Source organism: Pagrus major, chromosome 10, assembly GCF_040436345.1.
Source record: "Pagrus major chromosome 10, Pma_NU_1.0".
Taxonomy (NCBI): Eukaryota; Metazoa; Chordata; class Actinopteri; order Spariformes; family Sparidae; genus Pagrus; species Pagrus major.
Genome location: NC_133224.1, coordinates 8,309,005 through 8,334,488, shown reverse-complemented (window position 1 = coordinate 8,334,488; position 25,484 = coordinate 8,309,005). Strand labels below are relative to the sequence as shown.

Genomic DNA, 25,484 nt, shown 5'->3' with positions numbered 1-25,484 from the left:
ATATCAGGTTATGTGGGTCATTAAATACTTTGTGTTGTTTCAGCCATGGAGAGTCATCGCATCCATGTGGACAAAGAAGCTCTTAAGAGAACTTCAGACCTGTTGGGGGTAAGACAGATCATCGTATTGACATTGAATGTTATGGCTAGTTTCCATATTAGTGTTGATGACAAATAGAGCAGGACAGTTTGACTAAAGGACAAAGTTTGTATATGGCTGCTGGCAGAGTCAGCAAACTTATCTCTCACAGCCAGGAGTTATCATCATTTGCCTCATGACTGATGTTAATTTCCCACCAGAGCACAACAATGGTGCAGGAGCAGCAGACAAATATAAATGTTGCTCAGTGCATTTAAAGATAGACAGGCAAGTCATTTAATTTACCTCCATTTCAGCGCTTTGTTTTAAGCAGCATCATACGGGCTGAACACATCGCAAACACTGACCAGAATCCTAATGCAGGTATGAAATAAGATCTTTACATTAGTCCTTGTTTTGAGGATGAAAATGTGTTGGAGTTCAATGTAACAGCTTCCATGTGTTTACATCAATCAAACTTAATGAAAACACTCCCATAGAAGCTTGTAGAGATAGAAAACAAGTCTTGGTCAGCCTGCGTGAAGGTATGACGTTCAGGGTCAGCTCAGATTTGCACCGCATCGCTCTAATCTGATTGCATTTTCAACTGGCTGCCGAGAACACAGCGCAGTCAACAGCTTCTGTATTAATACAAATGGGAGCAAAACAGTGGGAGGATATGAGAAACAGAGAGGGAAAAAAAGAGCCTGAGACAGAAAGAAAAATATAAATTTCTCTTTCTCTTCTCCTGGGTAGGATTAGCGATGTGGTGGGTGGACATCCTCCGGGGACCTGTCCTGTTTACATGCAGATAAAAACCAATCCTGGAGACGACACTTAAGAGCTATCACAGACTCACAGAGACAGACGCACAGATGTGTTGGACGCACACGTGCCGAGGAATACACACATGTTTCTAATCAATTTTGCAGGCAGTCATAGAGACGAACACACACTCTTAGTTACAACTCTTTTAGGCGCCAGCAGGGGTGTTGTTGTGGAGAGAGTCTTTTGGTGTCTTGCCGTGTTACTATAAATAGGATGGAGAGTCTGTCTTTTTCCTTCAAGAGGCTGTGCTGCAGGAGGGAGCATCACTGTCTGCCTCTGCCAACACACACACACACACTGAGGCACTGAAGTTTTTGCAGACTGCTGCAGAGTTATATGTGTGTGTGCTTGTGTTTTTGTAGTACGTGAGTGCAGCCACGCATGTCCCCACTCTGTCGTGTCGGATTTGGTTTTATCTAGGCTGTCAAGTTCACCTGTCTGAACACTAAACAGAGGATCCCTCCTGTCTGTCAGCCCTCATCTTACAAACATGCTCACATGCTCTTTTGTCTTTTCAGCCAGCGTTATTAAAATTCAGGAGGACAAACGTTCTGTTTGTGTTCCCCCCACGTCACTCTTCAGATCCAATTAGACATCCCCCTGTAGACACCCTTCAAGTCAAACTGAAAAGTCCACATTTTGATGTAATGATTAATCCAAAATATTTCCCGACAGTGATAGATTCTTGCCATAACTGCTCTGTGTGTGTGTGTGTTCGTGTGTGAAACTCAGTACTAAGGGGCTAGCATCCATTATTGATGAGGCAGTCTGGAGCCCGCTCTGGGCTAAGAGAAAGATAGAGAAAAGTACATATTTTGGAATTTTTGGTGCCTGGCAGCTCCCCCTCTTCCCCCTCTCTTCTGTCTCTTTTTATATCTCCTCTCTCTCTTGCTCTTTCTGCCATTGTCACTTCTCTCCCGCCTCTGCCCATCATGCTGTCAAGCTCTGTCTGTCTGAACAGTCTCACTCCGCTGACTGATGTGTGTTTGTTTCCAGTGTCGTTTTCCATCAAGGTCTAACCACAGCATTCCCTGAAGCTGCCCAGTCCTTACCTGTTCCTCTCCCTTTCATCATTTCTCCATATACCCACTTAAGTATGTGCATCACATTTCAACTTTCTTTGAACATTTTAACCCCCATTTCTTTCCAACATTCACATCTCTGTTACCCTCTTCCTTTCCATTGCGTCCTGTCTCATCAACCCACCTCCCCCTCCCTTTTGTTTTTTCCATTCTTGTGTCTGTTTCTCTTCTCTTCCTGTCAAGTTGTTTAGATGTTTTTGCTACGCAGTGAGACTTGTAATGAGCTGCTGTTGTGTGTGGTTGTCGCTTGTTAATGTTTAGGCTGTATATTGTACGAGCAGGAATACTTATTATCTTCCCCTCATTTACTCCTCTTCATCTCTGTCTCACTGGGACTCAGCCTCTCGGCCTTCCTCTTTCATCCTCATACGTTTTTGTCAAGTGCCTCTATGTTTCACTCCCTTCTATCAGTCTCTTTTTCTTCCCCCTTTTTTTTCCATCCCAAGTGCCTCTTTGTTCCGGTCTCTTTCCTTTTTATTTTCCATCGTAGTCTCTCTTTTTACTCTCCGTTTCTTTTGACCACACTTTCCCCTCTCTACCATTTTCTCTCTCTCTCTCTGAGTTCATCATGCTGCCTGCGTCGACCATCCTTAGAGAGAAAGTTCATTAAACTGTGTCTGACTCTGAGTGTAAAGAATTTAGAATATGCGAGTGAACATATGTGTGTGTTTGTAGGTTGTTGCATATACATATGGGTTTGTTTTTTCATAATTTGTGTGTTGTGTTTGTGAGTGTGTGAAAGTTTTAGCCAATGCAGTTTGTCATTCGTTCCTCTGTGATCCTAATGCTCTCACTATGTGACCGAGGTGTGCATAAGGCAGATTAACAGAGCTTTGCCATTGGCCATTGAAAGGGAGGAGAAACCAGACAAGTATTACACATATTAACAGTTCTCTCCACGAATAACCTCCTGCTTTCGGGGCATTGTGTGTAACCAGGTCTGGTTATTGTGACTGACAATTTACATATCTTCAAAAGTTTTTGGTAAGATAGCAGTCACCAAGATGTACATATTAGGTGTTCTGTCATACATTGCATAAATACACTGCTGTCTTCCAACATTTTAATTGGCTGTACATCCACTGAGTGATTGACTGACTAATTGACGGTAAATCATTATGCAATCCTTGTAACAAAAATGTGAAAAGTTCAAACATAGAAAACATGGTAATCTTCCATCTATATTTTTGTAAAGAAGCAATTTCTTCATATTGTTTTTATACCACAAATCTACACATGTACACTGACTTTTATTAGAGTAGATACTCACACCAACAAATATATTTATGATAGCTTCCCAGTCCTTCAATGCTTGTAAATGAAGGAAGTTTGCTGTCTGAAATAGTGAGTAAATACTGGTAAGTTGGATAAAACAATCCTTGAAAAGCATTTGCAATTCTATAATATTTCCCTCTCCTCTCTTTCTCTCTGTCAGACTAAGATGAAGCAGTTGGAGCAGGAGGCCCATCGAGCAGCTGGACAAATATTCCTGGTCACCAGCAACACTCAGCTACGAACAGTGTGTACATTTATGTGTAAATCTGTGTGTTGTATATCTGCAGGTAATTCTGTTTGCTTATGTATGTTTGCATGTGCGGCAACTTCATCTTTAATCCTGTGTGTTCTATACCTCTCTAATTATGACAAATTATGAAAAATCCCAGAGTGATTATAGGAAAAACCTTCAGGAACAAAGTCCAATGAATACTGGCGCATTTGGATTCATCTTTCTTAATCCCAGAATGATGTAATGAATTGTCGTAAAGATTGAGGGACTCTGTATTAAAAAATAGGTAATTGTTTAGTCTAAGTCACAAGTCTTCAGATACCAATGCTTTGGGTTTGTGATTCACAGCATCAGTGGTCTCTGTGAATTGTTATGAAGTTCAGAAAACACAGATAATATTTGACTGGAATGTCTCCTACCCCCAGGACATTGTAATCTTACATTACATGTGGACAGGCACCAACAGAATCCCAATACTGGCAATACTGCAAAAAAGTTTCTTTAAAAGAAAATGTGTGAAATTTCTGATGTTTACAATATGTATGATGCTTCCCTCTTTCTGTATTATGATTGTGTGTATTCACTGCTATGGACTTATGGATGTTGTGCCGTTATAATGTTTTCAAGGTTCTGTTTGAGAAGCTGTGCCTCCACGAGCGCTGCGAGAACAAGAAACTCCCAAAGACCATCAACAAACAACAGCAGTCAACATCAGAAGCTGCAGTACGGCATGCACAGTCACAAACACGCATGCACACACACTAACACACACACACACACACACACACACACACACACACACACACACACACACACACACACACACACACACACAGATACGTCAATTTCATCCTCTAATCTCTTTTAATCTAAGAAAACCAGCTCAGTCTTATTTGAAGTTTCAGTGTTTGTACTGATGAATCCAGAGGCACACACAAACACACTCAATCCATTTCCTGGCACATTATTGCATTTCAGTATTTGATAAACCTTCGCCAAGTACAGTACATACATACAAATCAATAGCTAGATGTTACCAAATTGATTTTTGTTGGATGTTTGCTTAATTTTGTCATTGAGCTCTTTAATGAACAACTTCTTCTCATCCTTTCTCTCCTCTGTCTTGTTTTTTTGCAGCTGTTGCAGCTTCAGGACCTGCACCCTCTGCCAAAGATCATACTAGAGTACAGACAGGTCAGTCGTGCCTTTAATTCATGTGCCATTATTGTCAGCAAAGGGTTTCATGCCCTTATTAAAGCCAGTGTATTTTATAAACAATGTGCAGTTCTGCCTTTTGAGGGCGTAAATAAAGTCAATGGATACAGTTTGCAATAGTAGAGCATACCAAAGTGTGACCATTGGTTTACCAGCAACAACTCTGTGTTGTAACCCCCAGGTTCACAAAATCAAATCGACTTTTGTTGATGGGATCCTCTCATGCATGATGAACAAGGTGAGCACGCAGCTGGTTCAAATGTAAACTTATTCACACATTCACCTAAAAGGATGTCTAACAGACAAGATCTTTCACAACTGTGTTTGTTGCTCATTCTGAGAAATAGATTTTTCTAGACTTTTCTCCTCGAGGCTGGAACAACTGAACCAATTGGTGAAACCAATTGTTGAGAGGCTGCAGGGTACAATGACTCAAAATGATCCCACAGCTTTTGTTTTTCTTTACTCACGGTTTGGTTCAGCGTTAGCCCACAAACCCATCGTGTACCTCTTCATGCTGCTGGTGTGAATATCTCTATCATTATACTGCTGTGTTCGGTACTATAGTTGAGAACAACAGGGTAATGCCGTACGCTATTCAGACTTGTTCAGCCTCTAAAGGTGTGGCTGCTCTAACCCTACAGGCCTTGATGCTTTTGCTCTAGTAACATAACAGTAAAACACCTCATCTGAGTTTGTCTCTTTAATGTCTTGATCCTGTTTACAGCCACTGCTGTACTGAACTGGCAGAGAAAAGGTACACTTCTGTGTCTGCCTGTCCCTCCACACTGCCTTTGTTCGCCTCTGTATGGGAGCAGCAGCTTGTGTTTGTCAATCTGTGCTTACTCAACTCTGCAAATGGGTCTGTCTGGCTGTCTCTAGAGCTGCTTGGCTTCTGATGCTGGTGATTCATTTGGTGGTCTGTTGGGCAGTGCGGGCAACAATCCCAGCTAGAGGACGGTGCTGTTGACAAAAACAAATATGATTTTTTTTTTTTACTCATAACCCTAATATGAAACATGCAGCAGTATTTTCATATAGTACTGTATATTTTGATAAATCTGTTTAAGTAATTTTTTGAGCAAAAAGCTAAATTCTCTGATTCCAGCTTCTTAAATGTGAATATTTTCTGGCTTCTTTCCTCCTCTATGACAGTATCTTTGGGTAGCAAGACATTTGAGAATGTCATCTTTGGCTTTAGGAAACACTGGCTGATATTTTCTCACCATTTTCTGATATTTTAAAGACCAAATAACTAATCGATTAACTGAGAAAGTAATCAACATATTAATCGACAATGAAAATAATTGTTAGTTGCAGCGCTAAACATCATATTATTTATCTTATTTTGCAGCTTTACGTGTAGCAACATGCAACAAACTGATACGTAATTTGAGTGTGCTATTGCCAGGTATTGTGTTGGCCAGACAGCGCGCCAGGTTGTGTCATTAAAAAGCATAATTGGACGTTTACAACTCAACTCATCTCAAGAAATCTTTTCATTAAAGACAGTTCATCATCAGCCTCTGACGGCTGTGCTATCCTCATTTGTCAGGTTAATAAGCTCGCCTTTAACCAGATGTTGGGGTTGCACAATTTAACAACAGCTCTGTGCTTAATTGCACTGTTGCATGTTCGGCTTATTGCACCAACTCAACTGGCACTACAGCCCACAGACAGCTGTCGTATGGCACTGTTGTTGCATTTCGGTCCAAAAGCAGATTCAGAGAGATGAAGATCGCAGCTGTTGTTTTCAAGCTGAATTGGGAAGGAATTAGCTATATGGAAACATAACTGATCATATAGCCAACTCACTGAAACATGTATATTACAAGATGTAAGCTGATGTCATCTAAATGTTGATGTCATAACATGTTGGCTTTGCCAGTTTCCCTCTGATTTATTCATGTCTGCCTCTCTTTTTATATCTGTCTTTCTCAACAACACATCAGAACCACATTTCCTCTACATGGTACCAGACAAGTGTGGTGACAGGGAGAATCTCAGCCAAGCACCCAGTAAGTATGACCTGCCTGCCTCCCTCTTTGTCTTCACTTCTTTGTCTTTATTTCTCTGCTCTTGAAACTAGTCATTATGGTTGTTAAGTGGCTCGAGCTGGAGTTTTCAGTTACTGGAACTCTCCATGGTGCTGAACAGTAGGCTGAACCTGTGGGTGCTGTTTGCTGTGCTGCTGGCCTCGGTTCATGAACCTGTGCCTTCTGACATTACTCAGCCGGCCATGTTTAATTACTATAATGGAAACAGGAGGACATGAGTGTATTTATCAGTTGGAATTAGGCAAGTTAAGGCATGTAATGAGCCTGTTCAACTAATTTTTCCTCAGGCAGAGAGTCGAATAAAAGAATAAGTAAACAAGACTTACAATCTGTTGGATTCAGCACCGTGTTGTGGTAACCACACATCCATTTTCTGCCTGCTGGTGTGTAAGATCATAACAAAACAGAAACAAGCTGTCTGGGTTTTGTGCACTCTGAATGAAACAGCAGGTCCTTTATATAACCTTCAAAATTCTCGATATCAACGCTTTCTTCTCTTTTCTCCACTCTCTTCCTTTATAATCTCTGCTTCTTTGTCCACCTATATATCTTTCTTTTGCTTTCTTTCTTTCTCTCCTCACATCTCTCCCACCTTAGAGACTCTTTGAAAATGCGTACTGCATAGTAATTACAAAACACACACACAAACACAAGAAGAGGTTCTTTCTCACAAATATAGATGTGGAGATTTGGGAGTGTTATGTAACAACAAGTTGGGATTTATTTGAGATGTCCAGGGGGGGGAGAAACAGAAGCATGATATGTGTGTGTTGCTAAGATGCTTGCTATCTTTGCGAGGACCAGTCTCAAATTGATAACATCCTATTGAGACATTTCTGCATTTCTTGTGAGGATATTTTGGCTGGTCTTTGTTACTTGGAAGGACTTTTTGAAGGTTGCGATTTTGCTTTAAAGGTTAGGGTTGGAGTGAGAGAGGGAGAGAAATGTGAGAACCAGTTCAGTGTTAGATAGAGCTGTAATGATAAGTCAGTTGATCGATTGGTTGCCAAAATCTAACTCAAATTGCCAACTACGGTATTTTGATAATTGATTAATCATTATATGTTAAACATTTGCTGGTTACAACTTCTAAAATGTGAGAATTTGCTTCTTTAATTTGTTATTTATGACAAGAAATGAATCATTTTGGGGTTTTGGACTGTTGATTTGACAAAAGAAACAATCTGAAGACAACACTTTGGGTTTTTGGAAAAACTGTGCAGATCACAATTTTTTGACGTAATATTGTGAAACTATCAGCAGATTAATCTATAATGGAAATAATCATTAGTTTCAGCCTGAGTGTTGAAATACTGTGAGTTAGGGTGTGTGTGTGATTTTCAGAGATGTATTAGAGAAATGCCCCTGGAGTACGCTCTCATGCACTTGTGTGTTTCTCTGTATAAAATCCATCTGTTGAATTTCATCCCTGAAGTAAAACACAGGCATAGCCAGTCTAGGCTGTGATGATAACTCCCAACAATATTATCTGTATGATGCAAGTATTTTCTTATATTTATGAATGTAAGCATTCTCAGTTTCTACAGTAGAATCTTGAAAAACAAGATCTAGACTGTCAGAAAAAAACACAGTCCTTTAACCAATATTGAGACTGTTTGGTGGCAGGGGCATTATGGGTTAGGTGTTTTACATTTGAATTTAATTTGAATTTGTTTGCATAAAAAACAGAAAATACAGTCACAACTTACTGAAAAATATACACATAAGTTCAAATAAAAAAACAGACCACCACAAACAAATGCTTTGTCTCTTTTCTACTTGTCAGCTTCCTTATCTACCCTCTCTCTCTTTCTCTCTTTCTCCCTGCCTCCTCTCGTCAGTATCGGACAGACGGTCGATAGCTCATTTCGACACTGCCCAGCTGTCAGGGTCCAGTGGTTCTGTCACTGAGTACTGCTCTAACACACTCACACATACAGCTGTGGAGACATTGAACTTTTCTAATCTCACTTAGCGATCTGCTACACATTGAATTGATCGTTCTGCTACTGAATGATGAATGTGACTGCTGGGCAGCTGCGGTTTAACACAGCTCTGTCCCCTCTGTTTTCAAGCAGTGCTGGGATTTGGTTGAGCATCACATTAATCTGGTTGTTTGTGTGTAGCTGTATTGGTGTGTGTCTACCAGTTTGGTCTTTGAGGCTCTTATATTGGCTTGTGCTATAATTGTCCTTTGTTTTTATTGCAAGTAATAAATAACATTAAGCTCATTGGGAAAATTAGCTGATTCAGCTCCACACTGATTGTTTAATTTGTAATAACTTTGATTTAATGATTTGTTATGGGGGCTTACTGCAACGTCCAACGTTCTTAAAGGCTAAAAATGCCCAAACAAACCTCTTATTAAAGTTTGAGTTGCCGAATAAGTGAGTAAACTAATTACTTGAATATAATAAGTGATTTGGTGTGATATATTTTGTCTGTGGTAAAAGGTGGAATGACATCACTGCTTGATGCCCTCTGCACTACACCAGCTTTTCACCTTAACTTCAAAATCAATCTGTTTCTATTAGGTCATAGTTTCACCTTCAACATAGCTTTTACTAATGAATGAGAAACAACAATAAACAAGTTGAATATGGGCGGGAACTCGATACCACACTTCCACTTCCCAATAACTCCTACAACGTCACCAGTGCAAGACAGGATATTTTGGCTTCATTTTTGTACAGTGGGGGGAAGTGGGGGTGCGCTGTTCTTCTTTGTATACAGTCAATGACCTGGATGATTTTCAATAATGAAAATAAGTTAGATTCAACCTTTAAGATATCCGTCAAAAGTATTTTTTGTAGCATCAAACCAGTGCAACTAGAATATGTAAAATGATAGCATTGTCATTTATATTTCAATTTTTTTTTGTTTCAGTAAGGGATCCAACCAGTAATCCTAATCCTGTAGAGCGTGGTTAAAGAAAAGCCTTTGAAACAATGAAGAAAGTGATCCACAGACGAAGATGTGTGAGACATATTTCTTAAAAATGTTCAGTCTAGGCTGTGACAGAGCGTGGAGAGAAACTCTGCTGCTTGACTGATTGGAACGAGAAGATCATTTCACTGTTATAGAGCCAGGAGGGAGAAGAAGAGTCAACTCCCTCTAGTGCTTTCTCTTTTTTATTATTCAAGCATATAAATGAAGTTGACTCATAATTATTCTCATCATAATGTGGAGTGGAATGTGCCGGTAGTTAATTGAAGACCCACTAATATGTCACGTCCCGCTGCTTTGAAGAGAAAAGGGAAAAAAAGCTGCCGTTTATAGTTTGTGGGTTGAGGATGGTGCCACTCACCACCAGTTCATATACACACACATATTCAAATGAGGAGTGTTGCAAAGGGATTTAAGCTTTCATCTGTTGCAAGTTCAGCTGAGGTGAAGCCAGACTGCAGTAACAAAGGGGGGCCTGAATTAAAGCAGGACGGCCATAAACTGCTGCTGAGTTAAAAGCGCTGCAAGAGTCTTGCTGCAGAGGCGAAGTGGGGCTTTTCTGCTCTGCCTCATCTGTTTTTATCTGCTGAAAGCCAAAATATGCGCAGTCTCCCATCCCTAGCTCCCACTTCTACATCTACAGGGTCTGTTTTTTCATTCTCCTCTTAGTCCCAGTCTATCTTTTCACTCTCCTCCTTTTAACTCTTTTTATTTCTCAATTTTAATCTCCACCTCCTTATTCTCCCCTTTTGCGCATGATGCTTTATTTCTCTGTTCTTTCTCTCTTTCCCTCACATGGCCCTTAATAGTAGCAGTGAAATGAAAGAGGAAAAATAAGATTGAATTTCCTCTCCTCTCTCTGTTTTAAGCACCAACGAGCTGAAACAACATTCTGGTTGTCAGGTCCTTGATGCAGTACTGTGTCCTGTATCATCTGTTTGCTCTCTCTCTCTGTTCAGCTTTCGCCTGAGTCCTTTACAAAATGTGTTCAAAATGCAGAGCCACGGAAAACAGATGAAAACCTGACATTCTGCAATCATTTTTGGGTTCATGTCAAACCATTTGTTTGTTTTGTGGTGTGGGTTTGACTCCCCCTGTGACGTTTTGTCGCAATTTTACTGTTTTTATGTGTGTACTTCCTCCCTGACAAGATTAAAAATCTCCATGATTCAACTGATGGATTTTACATGTAAATAGTGCACTTTTAACTCTCTTTTCATGATTTAATTTGTTTTTTTTAACTGCAGACAGAATTAATGTTTCTGATGTGGTGTAGGAAGATATTTGAAATGGCAATATATAGTAGAAGAACACTACTTTATTCCATTATTGCTGTAAAATTTTGTGTTTGTCTTATGATTGGGCTGTTGTGTCTGTTCCCAAACTGCCAACTGAGTTCCCTTCTGGGCTAGTCAGGCAGTATTAATGTTGGTTTAACAACTGATCTGCATTCAGTCATTAAATGTTCTGCACTTACAGAAAGTCCTCCCAAGGCTGATCTAAGCACTTCACTGAAGTGTGTGTCATGTTCTCTGCTGACTTGCTGGCAGTGTTGTGAACACTCTCTGGTGCATACACGCAGACAGGCACACACATTATACAAATTGCATACACATACAGTAATATCTTTTTAATTACCGACGTGTGATATAGAAAAGGCAGGTAGAGAAAGAAGGGATAGTGTTTGTTAGTGAAAGTGATAGAGAACTTTTTGTTTCAAATTAAGGCTGCTGTAAGCGTTTTAGCTAACTTCCTGTCCATTTTGCAGTTAGCAATCCCCTCCCTCCTCTCTGCATCACTATCTGAACAGCAGCGGTAATCACTCGACACAGCAGCAAACAGGAGGATCCTGCGCTCTGCGCTTTCACGAGCAGACATAACTGCCTCTTTATGGAGTTGTCTGTCCTGATTTAATAAAGTGGGCAGGGATGCCCGAAAATTCATTTTGTCTTTTACTCTATGAGCAGAGGGAGAAGAGACATGGGTTACTGACCAAATACTCTGTAACAGCGATTACTGTTGGAATATATAGAGCTATTTAATACTTATTTTAATATCATGATTGTTTTGTAAAAACTATAATTGCACAAATGTACTTATTTGAACTGATAGTTAAGTGCAACAATATAATATTCATGGAAATTAATCGACTGCAGCCCCTAATCACTCATATACTTTTTATATTTAATGTTTTTCCATTTGGTTTGAATGTTTGCTGCTGGGGTCCCGTATCTGCCCCAGTGTATCAACCAATCATCCAGGGCCAGTGTTAGATAAACTGGCTTTGTTCAGCTACCGAAAGCAATCCCAGAATTCACAGGGACGGCAGCTGATAACGGGGAGCTTCTTCCATCCTGTTAATTCTCAGATGCATTGCAACTTCTCTTAAAGATTATGTCTCATTGTCACCTGTCACAATTTTATAAGACCTGGCCGTTCCTTCCTTGCGGCTTAAGCAATTGGATGGTCCAATGTAATGGATGTAAACAATGCAACGTGTTTACTTTCAGAGCTAGGCTATGGCTGAGCATGAGCAACGATAATGGAAGTAAATTCATCTGTTTTTTTCATTACAAATACGCCATGTTTTCAAATACATAGTGACCTAGTGACAACAAATAAATCATATATAGAAATAAGGAAAAAATAATAATTTTCTTATCACATCGGAGCCCTCTGAATCAGAATCTGATAAAATCATGAGGTGTCTGGAGTTTCCCATGCTGGGTTAACTAAGTGCCTTCTATTCAGTCATCCTACTAAAACTAATGGATAGGCCGACTGAATTTTGCAGCCATGTGCCATCTCTCTCTCTCTCTCCCTCTCTCTCTCTCTCTCTCTCTCTCTCTTCATGCTGAGCAGATGGATTTTGGCCAGTGTGTTTGTTTGTGGTCTCAGTGTGAATGGAAAAAAAATGTAGCAACAGATGAGTCCAAGTGTGCATGCAGATGTGCATGTGTGTTTGTATGCATGTGCGCGTCTGTTTCGTGATGAGTCATTAAATCAGCATGGTGTGTGATTGAATTACCCCACACCAGCGCCACCAGTGATTCAGTCATCCCCATCTGTTTAACAAGGCAGGGCTCCTCTGAGACTCAACCTCTCTGTGGGCCAGTTTACATTCATGAAAGTGCGGGGCAAATTTGCAGCGCACCTTTGATTCAATTTTGCGTTCACAATCTGTGCGCAATTAGTGCCAGATGCATGATTGTATGACAAAAATAGGTCACTCCAGTGTTAATAAAATAAATTAATATTGGAATAGAGAGATAGTACAAAGATAGTACTTGCTAAGGTCTCCCTGCTGGCAAACGGTAACAAAGGTGATTTTGATGCAGTGTGTTAAAATATTCACTCTGGTGTGAAAATATGGATCTGAAAATCCTCCTAAACAAACTTCCATCAACGCTGGAGGGGAATGTAATCGACAGAATTTGTAAGCATTGCCAAAATCAGCATGACAGACATACTGTGCAAATGCATATTAAATATACAGTAATTAAACAGTGCTGGACCAGCAGGAGCCACTCTCTGCCCTTTCACAATAAATAAATTAGCTGATTGTTTGTTTATCTGCATCTCACCTGCAAACAGAGTAGCCTTAACTGAGCCATCATGAATATTTCAACCAAAGCTAATGAAATAGATGGATGAGATGAAATAGGTGGGTCAACCATGCCAACAGGTGCTCTGGCAACAAGTGTCATTATGAGGTCTGTGCAGACCCACTGGAGGACCAACAGGAGCTAATTGCAGGTCCATTATCAGGCCATTGTGAGGCCTTGTTAGGACATGAGGAGGGCATTAAAGAATACAAACACCGGCTTGTTATGAAAAATAAGGAACGATGCTGTGCACGGTGCCAGTGGTAGAAATAGGAAAACAAGCACATCTGCATGATTAAGTGGCCCATTCAGAGTCGATGAGCCAAGGAGAAGAAAACACAAGCATGTGTGTTGGTGTGTTCAGCAGTTGATGGCTCATATTTTCATGTGTCTACGTGTGTTTGTGTCAGACAGGCTAGGAATATTTATGTTGTGTGTGTTTCTGTGCATGCAATACACAAGCATTTGTGTCCGCTTTATATTTCACACACGTCGATGTGATTAGAAGGAGGAACAACAGCATCAGCCGCTGTTTAATTGAGCCTGTCCTGCTCTTGTGCTTGTCTGCTTGTGTGCGTGTGTCATTTTAACATGCCATACACGTCATGCGACTGCTTGCTAGCTTGTCTGTTTGTGATACCTGTGCATACCTGCTTGAGTGTTTGTGCTCCTGTTTTTTTGTATTTGTAAGAACCATTTTGAGGACTGAGCAAATAAAATCGAAGGGAAATTAGTGTATGTTTGTGTATGTGAATGTGAATGTGAATGTGTGTACACTGTATGTGTGTGTACTTGCTTGGACTCTCAACAGGCTCTCTCTCATTCTGACTCACACAGTGTCAACTAATGAACCATTTCTCCATTCCTCATGACACAGTAAGGGTGATAATGAGTTAGACCACTCACAGTGCAGGTGCGTGTGTGTGCGTTTGTATTTTAATATTTATTTATGTGCTAGAGAAACAACATGCAGGCATCGCTTGCTCCTGTATATGCATGCTGTGTGTTATCGTGAACATACAGGACATGTGTGCTGTATTCACATGTCTTTTCTTAAATATGATGAGTGCAGGAGGGGATGCAGTGAATTTTTTGTCCAATAGGTGATGCTATCACTGGAATTGATGTAGTCATAAATAAATTATGGAGCATATAAAGTTCCCATATTATGCTCATTTTCAGGTTCTTACTTTTATTTTGGGTGTCTACTAGGAAATGTTTATATGCTTTAATGTAAAAAAACCCACATTATTTTTCTAATACTGTCAACTGCTGCAGGGCCTCTATTCACCCTCTGTCGGAACGCTCCATTTCTTCCAGTCTAACGGTCAAAGTTTTGTACCGAACAGGAAAAAAATGTGTGATTAATAGTCACGTGTAACCCATTGCCATCACAACCAGACTGTTGTTATAGCAAGATCATAGCATCGATATTAGCATGGATAAGCAATAGGACGGATATTAGCAGGGGTAGTGTTAGAGGTCACTCAAACAAGTTCTTTTGGGTATTGAGGAGCTGCAGAGTTTATTCACGGGCAAAATGTGACCTGTACTGTGCATTTACTGCCACTCGAAAACTTCTCTGTTTAACTTTCCCTCTTCTCTGATCGTCAACACCTGCCTGCTCCCTCTCTTTCTATTGCTCAACCAGTCACACAGTACGCACTAGGCGCAACCGATAGGCTTTTTCAGGGCCGATACCTATCATTAAAAATCAAGCAGACTGATATTCACTTGCAGTAAAAATCGAAATCTTTGTGTCAAAATTTCAGTTTACTCAAGTACTATTCTTAAGCTCAATTTTCAGGTACTTTACTTTACTGAGTATATTTTGTATGTACTAACGTGTTCTTTATTGATAATTACCCATGCTCCCATGATATATTTGAACAGGTTTAAATTTACTCTGACCAGTGCTGTGCAGAACGATTGTGTCTATATATAATATGGACTTGTGTGGTCATGTGTGTGCACTTTAAACTGTACGGTCAGCAGTGAGCAGACCAGGCTGACCCACACTGTTTTATATTTTACAATCTCTCATTCATCCTCTCTCTCTCTCTCTCTCTCTCTCTCTCTGCCTGCAGTGACGCATGCACAGTCGTCTCCGTCTGCTCTTTAATTCTTTGATTCTCTCTCTCCGCTCATCTTTTTTTCTCTTTCATCTCCTGATCTGCGTCCCTCTCTCTTTACCCCGCCTTTCCATCTCTTTGATTGTGTTTGTGCCTTTCTCTCTTCCCTTCTTCCCTTCTCTCCTGTCACATCTTACTTTCTCTTTAAAAGCATCTGGAGGTTTTGATTGTACATCAAAACACAGGACTCCGCTCACTTTTGCACAACAATAATCAACAAAGGCGGTTATGATTGACTGAATGGGTGGCTCTGAAATGTGTTATCTGTTTTTTTGGGTTTTTTTTCCATAAAGCTTTGTGTGTTGATATGTCATCTCAATGTTGGGAGAAAAGACCTGAATTATGTCCTTACATTTGAATTAGTCTGCCAAATCTTTTTATGTGTGTCAGTCTGTATTTCATTGTGTGTGTATGCAAGGACTGTGTGTGTATTAGCTATAGGAAAAGGTCTGAATGGACCTTGGAAAAAATGAGTATCTGGTGGTGATTCTCTGTGCTCTGTATCCAGTATATGATGTGTGTGACTGTGTGTGTGTGTTTATACTGATTTAGTCTGTCGTCACTGCAACACTGTGCGCGATGGGAGAGCCGAGCATTCGCATCCGACACGCCAAATCACCTGTCAGATAATAGGGTGACACACGGCAGACACACATACAGTATATTTGTTATTACGTGCGCCTTTTCTCATTCACTCTGCCCCGAATACACACTACAGGTCACGTATGCCATGTACAGTAACTGAACCTGTGTGTGTTTGTGCTTAGTCCCTGGTCCCTGATGTATTCTTTCCACTGTCCACACCCTGCCACTGCAGTCCTGTCTTTTCATCCTTCTCTCTCTCTCTCTCTCTCTCTCTCTCTCTCTCTCTCTCTACCTCCCTCCCTCTAGTGAATAATGAATGAGTGGTGAAAGCAGAGAGTTGTTTTCTCTCTCTGGATCACACACGACCACGCACACACACTGTAGGGTTAAACCAACCACTTGCACCTTGGATTCTGACCATGATGGGAAACACCGTCTTTGTTTGTGTGTTTCTTTGCCCTTTCTTTTGCCTGCCCTCTTCTCCATCCTGTGTGTGTTTCCATGAACACATTGATTAATGTGTCCTGCATGTCCTTGATTATCCATTGACATCCACCTTATACACACAAACACACACACACACACTCATCCACCGTGTTTGAGTGTGCATGTGTGTTTCAAAGGTTGGATACAGTGGGATTAACAGGGATTAAAATGGACCTGCTGAGTCTGAACCAGCTCTTTTTTTTTCTTCCCTCCATCAAACGGCGCGTGTGCCTTATCGCTTTTCCTGTTTGCCTCTGTCAGGCAGGAAAGAAACTGCATATGTGTAAGTTTGTATATGTGTGTGTATCTATATCAGCAGCATCTTAGATTACTCAGTGGGTCGATGCACCCAGTGAGCATCAGGCTGTTCCTATTTTAAGATGTGAGTCTGAAAACTTGAAAGATCTAAAATTTGGCTGGAGTCTCATGACTGTAGTGTTGCTGTGTTTTAAAGTGGGATTGTGAGGGAATGTAACCTCTACATCTCATTTAAAACTCACACATTTATTGCTTTTAGATGGCGTTGATTGCTTTTGTTTCAAGAAGCAAATCAAAGTGGAAAAGCAGCGTTAACCAAGTGGCAATACACTCTTTAGATCATAAATATGTCCAGGGTCATTTTAGGTTTGATTAGATAACTAGTCAGTTACTGAATACAAATGACATGGCAGTTTTTGCACCTTATACTACAAAAATGGATGCAGCCACAAAATTTTGATGGTACAGTGTCTTGTAATAAGGTGAATGGTGTTTCTGTCTCAGCCACTCTGCCCCCCCTATTGCTTACTTCTGCACTATGTAACTTCAAGATACAAGTTTTCAACACATAACATTGTTATGATGTAATGAGTTTTGTTTGTAGTCGGCACCTACATTACGTCTGTCAAATAGTTACAGACCTGGGATTTGGATCTACAACATTGGTGTTGCACTCAGAAACTGTGGGGGGTGCCAAATCTCACAAAATGCCCATTTCTACATAAGGTTGCTTTAAGTAATCCTTGACAATGTCACAATATAATCTATCTACACATTTTTCAAATGTAATCTGGTCTGATTCTAGCAACCCATTTTTTGTAATTTAATAAGGTAATCTGGATTGTATGTAATCTATTACTACTTAACATGAAAATTCTTTCAATTTTTAGTTTGAATAAATCATTAAATATTTGATATGGTCAATATTAAAAACCTTAACATTTTTATATACTGTATTTGCACTGGGTTACAACAGCAGCAGTCATGACTAGATTTAAGTATATTAGTACATGTATTATACATGGAAACAGTAGGGCTGTTACTTTAGCAGAAAATCAACTTTAAACAAATGGTAACTTAATTTTGTTAACTTAATTTGTTGAAGTTCAATCCAGTACAATCCATGCAACCTTATTCTAAACTACATTATAGAACTGACATTTAAATTAAATGTTCTTAAGTAAACTTTGAACACAATACAAGAAATGCAGATACAGTATAGACATTTGTGTTGTCATGAAAACTTTTTCAACTGACAATTTCCTCATTAAGTTGCACAAACACACACACAAGTGAATGTCACCTCCATCTCTTCTTCTATCCCTTCATTACAGCCTCCCAGGAGCATGCTGGGAGTTGCTGTAGATGTATGCAGCTGACCTTTCTCGCTTATATAGAGCTACATTAGTTTATTTAGGTTTCCACACAGTAGGGAATAATTTATCCGCACAAAACACTACTACTTTAAAAATGGAAAGACCCACTTCCATCGTGTAATGAGACACTGTTACAGTACAACCATTTATAACTATATACTATACAGTGTTTGTTCCCTCCAGGTGTCTTACAAAATGTGTTTTCTCCCGATCTAGAACTTCCAGGCTCTGCCGAGACTGCCACTTCAGATCACCAAGAAGCAGTACATCCAAGGTAAGGTGCACACTCATTAACAAGCACACACACAGAGAGAATGAGACAGTGATAAATGTCGAGGTTTGTGTGTGCGTGTGTGTGTGTGTGTGTGTGTGTGTTGGCGAGGGAGACATCTCTCAGGGCATACAAAAACTGATGAGCAGGGAGCTTGTAAAGAGGGTTTATGAGGATAATAAAAGCCTGCAGCAGCAAAGGGACGGTCAATAAAAAGTGTCAAAAGCGTCTCCACCATGTTTGTGTTTATTTGTTAGTGTGTTTGTTGTGTTGCATCCGTTTGATTTTTAAGATAGCAATATTTAAGACTGCACAGCAAGCAGTTTACAGTTATAACATCAAATATAATAGACGTACTGAAAAAGATGTGAAGACGTGAGACGTGATGTTTTGTTTTAAAGTAGAACTGGACATTCTTTCACTCTGGCTATACAATTATGTATATTGGAACGGCAAATTAATAAAAACAAATGGGACATCCAAGGGCTGTTCTACAGTGTGTATCCTGTTGCAAAGCTATTTGAAACAGATGTGCGTATACTGCTCATGTATGGAACACTGGATTGAACAAGTTCCAGTCCAGTGTTTCACTTGAATGTTTTCCCTGGCACAGTTCAGGGAGAACATTATCCATATGGACACAAACATCAATGTCAGCCTTAGATTTGATTATTTCGCCATCACTCCCTCTGTGTTCTCTCCACTTGACTTCTTGTCATCGCCTCTCCTTTGGAGAAAGTTTTAATTACCTTGTCTTGCCCCAGTTGCACACAGCCATCATTTGATAAAAAAGTGCCACACCGACACTTTGGGGAAACAGCCTGACTCGTCATTTTGTGGGACAAGTTGCTTGAGAGCAACAGAGTAATTATATTACAACACATTTGTGATTCATGACAGAATGTGGCCAAAAATAATACGCTCGGCCTTGAGTACACTCTGTTTTCTTTGTAGTTCGCAAACTCTTCAGCCAGGCTTTATCTGAGAAAGATGTCAGCACTGCTCTACATTTCATATGAATGGAATTTGAAAATTGTATCATAAGAGATTAATGTGTATAAGATATTATTTATTAAAGCTTATAATAATTTACTTTGACATGTTCCCTATATTACCTACATTCTTTGTTGAATGTAGATTTTATTGCCTGCTCTTGATTAGATTTTCACTCATCCTAGGGAGAGCTTCAGTTTATGACAGTGTGACAAAAAACTAAATTTCTCCATTTGCAGATGACTTAAACATCAAAACAAGTCTATCCATCTGTTGGCATGGCCAGACCACATCCACTCTGCTGTCAATCACAGCCAGTGGTGCCACACGCAGCTTTATGTCTCTATTTCTGTCCCTTGGTCTCTCAGTGCTTCTATCTTTCTTTCTTATGATAGATTCATAGGTGCTAACATCAGCACCTCTGCTTCTCACTTGCTTAGATTTCCCCGAAGCTCCTTGTCATCAGATCCTCTTCTCTCTCCATCGCTGCTACATTCCTCATCATCCCTTCTTTCCCTCCATCAATATCCCTCCTTCTATCTCTGTCATCCCTGTATCAGTAATCGCTTTGTGTCTTGAGGTGAGAGGTGAGGCCTTCATCACTACTGATTACAGTGCTGCAGTTTGTATGTGTCAGCATGAATGTGTTTGTGTGTGTCCGTGCTGCTGCCGTAGTGCTATTTTCATCATGCTGACGTGGGATGTGATGGCTAACCATCACTTCTCCAGCATAAGGTCAGCACTTCCGTCCAGCTCCTCACAGCAGCAGAGAGTACAGTGAGAAACTGATCCTGATTGGATTCTGATTTGCCTCTAAATGGGGCGTTGCAGCTTCATAACTTAACTCCTCATTAAGTCAGATGTCGGTGTTTGCTCTCTTTATAGCTCCCAGTCGCTTACTGTCTGGGTTTCACTGTGTCTCTCTCTGTGCTGCTCACTCTGTCAAACACGCAGAATATTAGAAATTACTGCATTATGCTGTGTGTCTGGTTGATAAATTTGTTCCAAAACGAGCCATGAAAGACAACCATTGATGAGATGCTCTGCTTATTTATGGAAGGTCAGTTTAATTTAAATTATGTCTTGCATGGCCACCAACCAGCGTTTCTATTAACAGGATTGGAAAATGAGAAAGCACGACACAGTTACAAAAGAATTTGTGAAGAGATAGGTGTGTGTGGTTTCCAGCATATTGTAACAAATGGCACAAAAGTTGCTAATAAGAAACATTTAAGAATGCAAGCTGCACGGCTAACTGAGCTAAATAGCTAACAGTAGCTACAGTTAGCAGCATTTAGTGGTTATTACACTTTTGTTTCTTTTACCAGATAAAATATTCAGAATCTAAACTTTTAAGCTGGTTACTATAGTCTTTAGCAATATTTACTGCACTTTGCAGTGAAGAGATGATTTGCGGAGGTGTTCCTCAGGGATCTGTGTTTGGTCCCCACAGGAAAGGAGGAGGAGGAGGTGGTGAGCGTTCATCCTCGGGCAATGTTTATTCCTCAGGAAGGATGGACCTTTCTCGCTGCAGGTAGGACAATAAGCATTGTGACATCATGATGTCTTGGGTCTTTTATACAACATTGTTTTGTCCTTGGCACCCCATAAGATACAAAGTAATAAGGCTCAGATTGTCTGTATTTGTCTTATCATCTTTTTATTTTGTTTGACTCATACTTTTCATGTTTTAGGTATTTAAAACAGTAACTTCGGCAACAACAAGAAAAGGTCACACTCATGGACTGCACATGCTTTGGCACATTCATTTTATTCTCGATTCAAGTGCGATTAGCTTCTCAGGCATGTCTTTACACTCACTCTTGACCAAGGCTCTTACTTAACCTAAGAGAGAGAAAAATGTTCCTGAACTGTAGTTACAGCAACATTAGTTCTTCTTGTTATAGTTCAGTCTTGTGGAAATGTGTGTGAGCAGCATCGCATATGAAAATTGCATATGTGAGTCCGACACAGGACTTATTTTACTAAGTCTCAGAGATATCTCTAGTTTTTTTCACAAATGTGCAATCTCAAATCAGCATAAATGTTTCCCTGGGCTAGATTTGTCTTTCCGAGTTTGTAAATGTTAACTTTAAAAAAGCTACTTCCACTGACACCTCAGCTGGCATCATGAGGTCACACCAGGGCGTAACGCTGGTCCACGCTGTGCAGACTGAGGGGAGAGCTGGAACACTGTCAGCCTGCGAGAGCTTTGAGGGGAACGTCGGGTGTCTGCTGGCCCTGACAGTGTGTCGCGAACTTACATAACCAGACGGATAAACCAGGGTTAGCATGAGGGCAGCAGTGGGCTTAGAGCGAGGATCCCACATATACACACACAGCATGGCAGGGATTCACGAACACACATACATACAACGCCTCCTAGGGAGCCCTTGCTCAGTCACCCCCTTCATGTCCTACAATGTCCTTCCCAAACTGGGACAACTGCTGGGTGTGTATGTGTGTTTCAACAACTAACACTTTCCAGTGTCCCTAGAAAAAGTTCAACTTGGAGGCATGTCAAAAGGTATTATGTGTGTGAATGTTATTTTCTTGTCTGTGAAAGTATTGAGTGTGTGTGTGTGTGTGTGTGTGTGTGCGTGTGTGTGTGGGCATAATGCAGATTTTGTCTCGAGTGCGTGCTGTGTTTATTTATCAATCCCACCCTCAATCCATGGCTGTCAACTCTGTTTTACCACAGATTAAACAGACTATTTTTTGTAGTACGTTTTGAACATCCTCCCTGTCTTCAAGCAATCTGCATGCGCCTGATATGTGTGTGCTTGTTTGTTTGCAATCGTCCACTCATTTATTTTCTATTGGGAGATGTCTGTTGGTGTGTGTGGGCTGGAGCTGAGAGAGGAAAAAGAGATGCTAGCCAAAATGAGAACAAAGGCAGGCCTAAATCCCTCGTCAACCCTGTTAGTTTTAGTTCAGTCCTCGAATTTTCTTTGTTTTTCACCCCTAAGTCCATAATAGGAAAGATACATTTGGGAAGACATATAATTGTTGTGTGCAGTCTTCGGTAAGAGCGACATAAGCTGTGTCAGTGGTGTTGTTGTTAAAAGAGCAAGGTTTATTCATATCTACATTTAAAACATGGACCAACTAACAGGATGACGCTGTTAGCTAAAGTTGAAGGTACAGTGGCAGACTCAGGATGTTTGAGGGGCAGGGGCGAAAAAATACAAAAGGGCACCAGCTGTATGCGGTGGGGCAAAAATCGTAAGAGGGCACTTCACCATATTTTGTCCACTGGAAGGGAAAAACATGTTTTATCTACCATAGGGGCATCCAAGAGGGCACTTTCACTGCGATTTTTCAAGCATGGAGGGGAAAAAATCATTTTTTTTACAGCTGCATATAATTTGTAGCACCTTAAAATATGAATGAGCGTAGTGTTAGGGAGTTACTTGCTACACTTGCATTTCTAGTAATGATGAAACAGCAGAAACAAAAGCTGAGAGCGAGCGAGAGTGAAGGTGAATGCAAGCAAAGCAGAGGAAAACTATAAGGCTTTTGTTCATACAGACACAGCTATTACTCAAACAAATTGATGACGTGATCCACTCTTTCCTTCTAAAACTCTGTTGTTGCAACCAGCTGGTAGTTTGTAACCGACCTGAGGTGGTGCTGTTTGGCTGCTGAAGCAGGTGACGTGCATTAAGCCTCTGAACATTCTGAATCGGTTTCTTCTCATTGCAAATCTTTGGTCTGAACTGGGCTTCCTGGGTTTAGGTATGAAGCACAGGCTATATATGCTATAAATTTCTCTCAGTAGACTTTTAACCTTCACAATCCAGTTAAACCTAAATCCTGAGATCACCCTGGTCTGTAAGCTGGTGGATTCATTCTTCCTGGAAGCCTCTTTAGTAACACCACAACCCACAGGGGACATTTCAAATTCTCAATGTGCAGGTTTTAGTTGAGCTCTAACGCTTTTATCCATAACCTTCATACTTCATACTGCTAGTGCAAAGCATCATTGAGGGCTGTTCAGGGTACTGCAGGTGGTGGCATTAAAAATGTATGAGACATGGCTTAATCCCCTCAGTATCTTTGTATGCTGTCCACAGAACTACAGGAGCTACTGTCACTTTATTGATTTTAATATCTGTAGTCTCAATTAATACATAAGCTTGTTCTGTATTTTCAGGCTGTCTAGAAACTTAAGACATCATGTTACATTTCTGCAAGTTATATAATTTGTTGAGATGCGTACTTACATTATCCCAAATGTTTCCAAAGATGTTCAAACCCAGAGTAATCTGTGATTTTATTTAAGGGAACAGTGTGTTTTATTTGGCTCCCTGTCACTATAACTTCTGGGAGTTCGAGAGTGAAAAAAGAAGTTGGCAAACAGGACCAAACATGATTTAAACCTGTCACAGTTCAAAATAGGCCCCACATGCAGACACACAGAGGCAAGCAGATTGAAGACGAAAAGCTTCAATCACATATACTAGCCAATGAAGTAGCATTTGTTAAAGAAACTCAGATCACAAGTGAGTGGAAACCAGCAGTGAATATTTAGCTAATTAATAGGCAATCTACAAATGAATTTGTTCTGGTCAGGAATATAATATTCTCAGGTGTTTAGTTTCTGCTCAAGGTTATAAATGGCACTTAGATGATTCAGTTTGAAGGGTTAATTTATAGAGAGGCTTCCTGTAGGTCCGAGCTATTCCTGTATGGATCAATACAAGGACTCTTGATTGTGTGTCTTCTTTTATCACACAGACAATCTCTGTTAGAATCAGGCCTTGGAGGACACTCACACACGTATACTGAGTCACTCACACATTCACATATTATTATTCTCTGTCATACACACACATTTTCTTCTAAAGTTCACACCAATATGCTTCCTTTCTGTTTCTGTCATCTGCATATGTATGAAGGGAAAACACTCTCTTACACACTTTTTCTTTCACACACACACACGCACAAATACACACATATACACACACAGATCCTAGTCAGCAATATGTTTCCTGAAGCTGCCGGCCATGCTTGGAGGAAATGTGATCTGACTCATGAAACATTAATTCGAGGATATCTTTAGAAACTCCCTTCCTCACCTCATCACAACCAAAACCAGACCTCCATTGCTCACCTCACCATCACCCCTCCACCTTGTTTTTCTTTTCTTGCCCTTTCCATATTTATCTTTTTCCTTTGCAATCTGAATAGTCAAGGGATTGTCTTCCCCTCATCAGTAGCGCTGAACATTGACCTGGAATCTGTATCAAAATCTGTGTCTCAATTATTATAAATGAAGCACTAAGTATTTTTAATGCATCAGTGCATAGTATTTGCCCCTCACAATCCCGTGCTACCCTTCCTTCATCATTCTTTATCTTTTTACATTAGCACAAACCTATTACAGCCGGTTGCTCCATCCAGAAATTCTCTCAAATTTCCCCCTCGTCCATTTTGAGTCATTTTTCCCTGCAATCAGTCAGGTTTAATTTGATTTTGGAGCGGCCGAGCAGAGGAGGAGATGTGTCTGGGTGAAAAGGCAGTAATGGAATGGAATGAAAGCAATTGCTTTTGTTGGCGTGGATAGAAGTGTCGGTCTGCTATGATTGTGTGAACATGTGAGCAACTACATCTTGAGAGATGTTTCAGTTTAGATCTGCCAAGCTGACAGGAGAGCTGCAGACGTGTCAGTACAGGACATTCTCTCTCCATGTGTCCAACTATATTTCTGTTGACAGCTTCTTGCGTGTATCTGTAAACGGTATTAACAGCTTTCTGTCTGGCTGTTTTATGAGGTGAAGGTGTGTCTGTTAGTGTGTTTAATTTATTGCCTCTGGTCATCTCTCTGCTGCTGACGTATTTGCCTTGGGCAAATTTCGAGAGATGATTTGTTCATGTGTCTGTCCTGCAATTTTAGTGTCCTAAATAGGAATGTTAATGATTAATCGATTAATCTGCGTACAGAATTTGACCGAGTAAAAATGTATCATTCAACAATCAGAGATGGGCACAAATACATGAAAAAGTCTTTAATTAAAATAAAACAAAATTGTCATTTAGAAATACAAAAAGAAATTCTATAC

At 40.3% G+C, this 25,484-nt stretch overlaps 1 protein-coding gene across 1 annotated transcript in view; it reads left to right on the top strand.

Moving 5' to 3' along the window:
- Positions 1-25,484, top strand: part of poln (polymerase (DNA directed) nu) — a 49,682-nt gene that overhangs the window by 6,817 nt on the left and 17,381 nt on the right. Inside the window, exons 9-16 of the mRNA XM_073474633.1 lie at positions 44-108; positions 3,424-3,507; positions 4,123-4,218; positions 4,633-4,689; positions 4,892-4,948; positions 6,663-6,728; positions 18,372-18,434; positions 20,881-20,953. Coding sequence (XP_073330734.1) covers positions 44-108; positions 3,424-3,507; positions 4,123-4,218; positions 4,633-4,689; positions 4,892-4,948; positions 6,663-6,728; positions 18,372-18,434; positions 20,881-20,953 — 561 coding nt within the window. The remainder of the gene's footprint in view (positions 1-43; positions 109-3,423; positions 3,508-4,122; positions 4,219-4,632; positions 4,690-4,891; positions 4,949-6,662; positions 6,729-18,371; positions 18,435-20,880; positions 20,954-25,484) is intronic.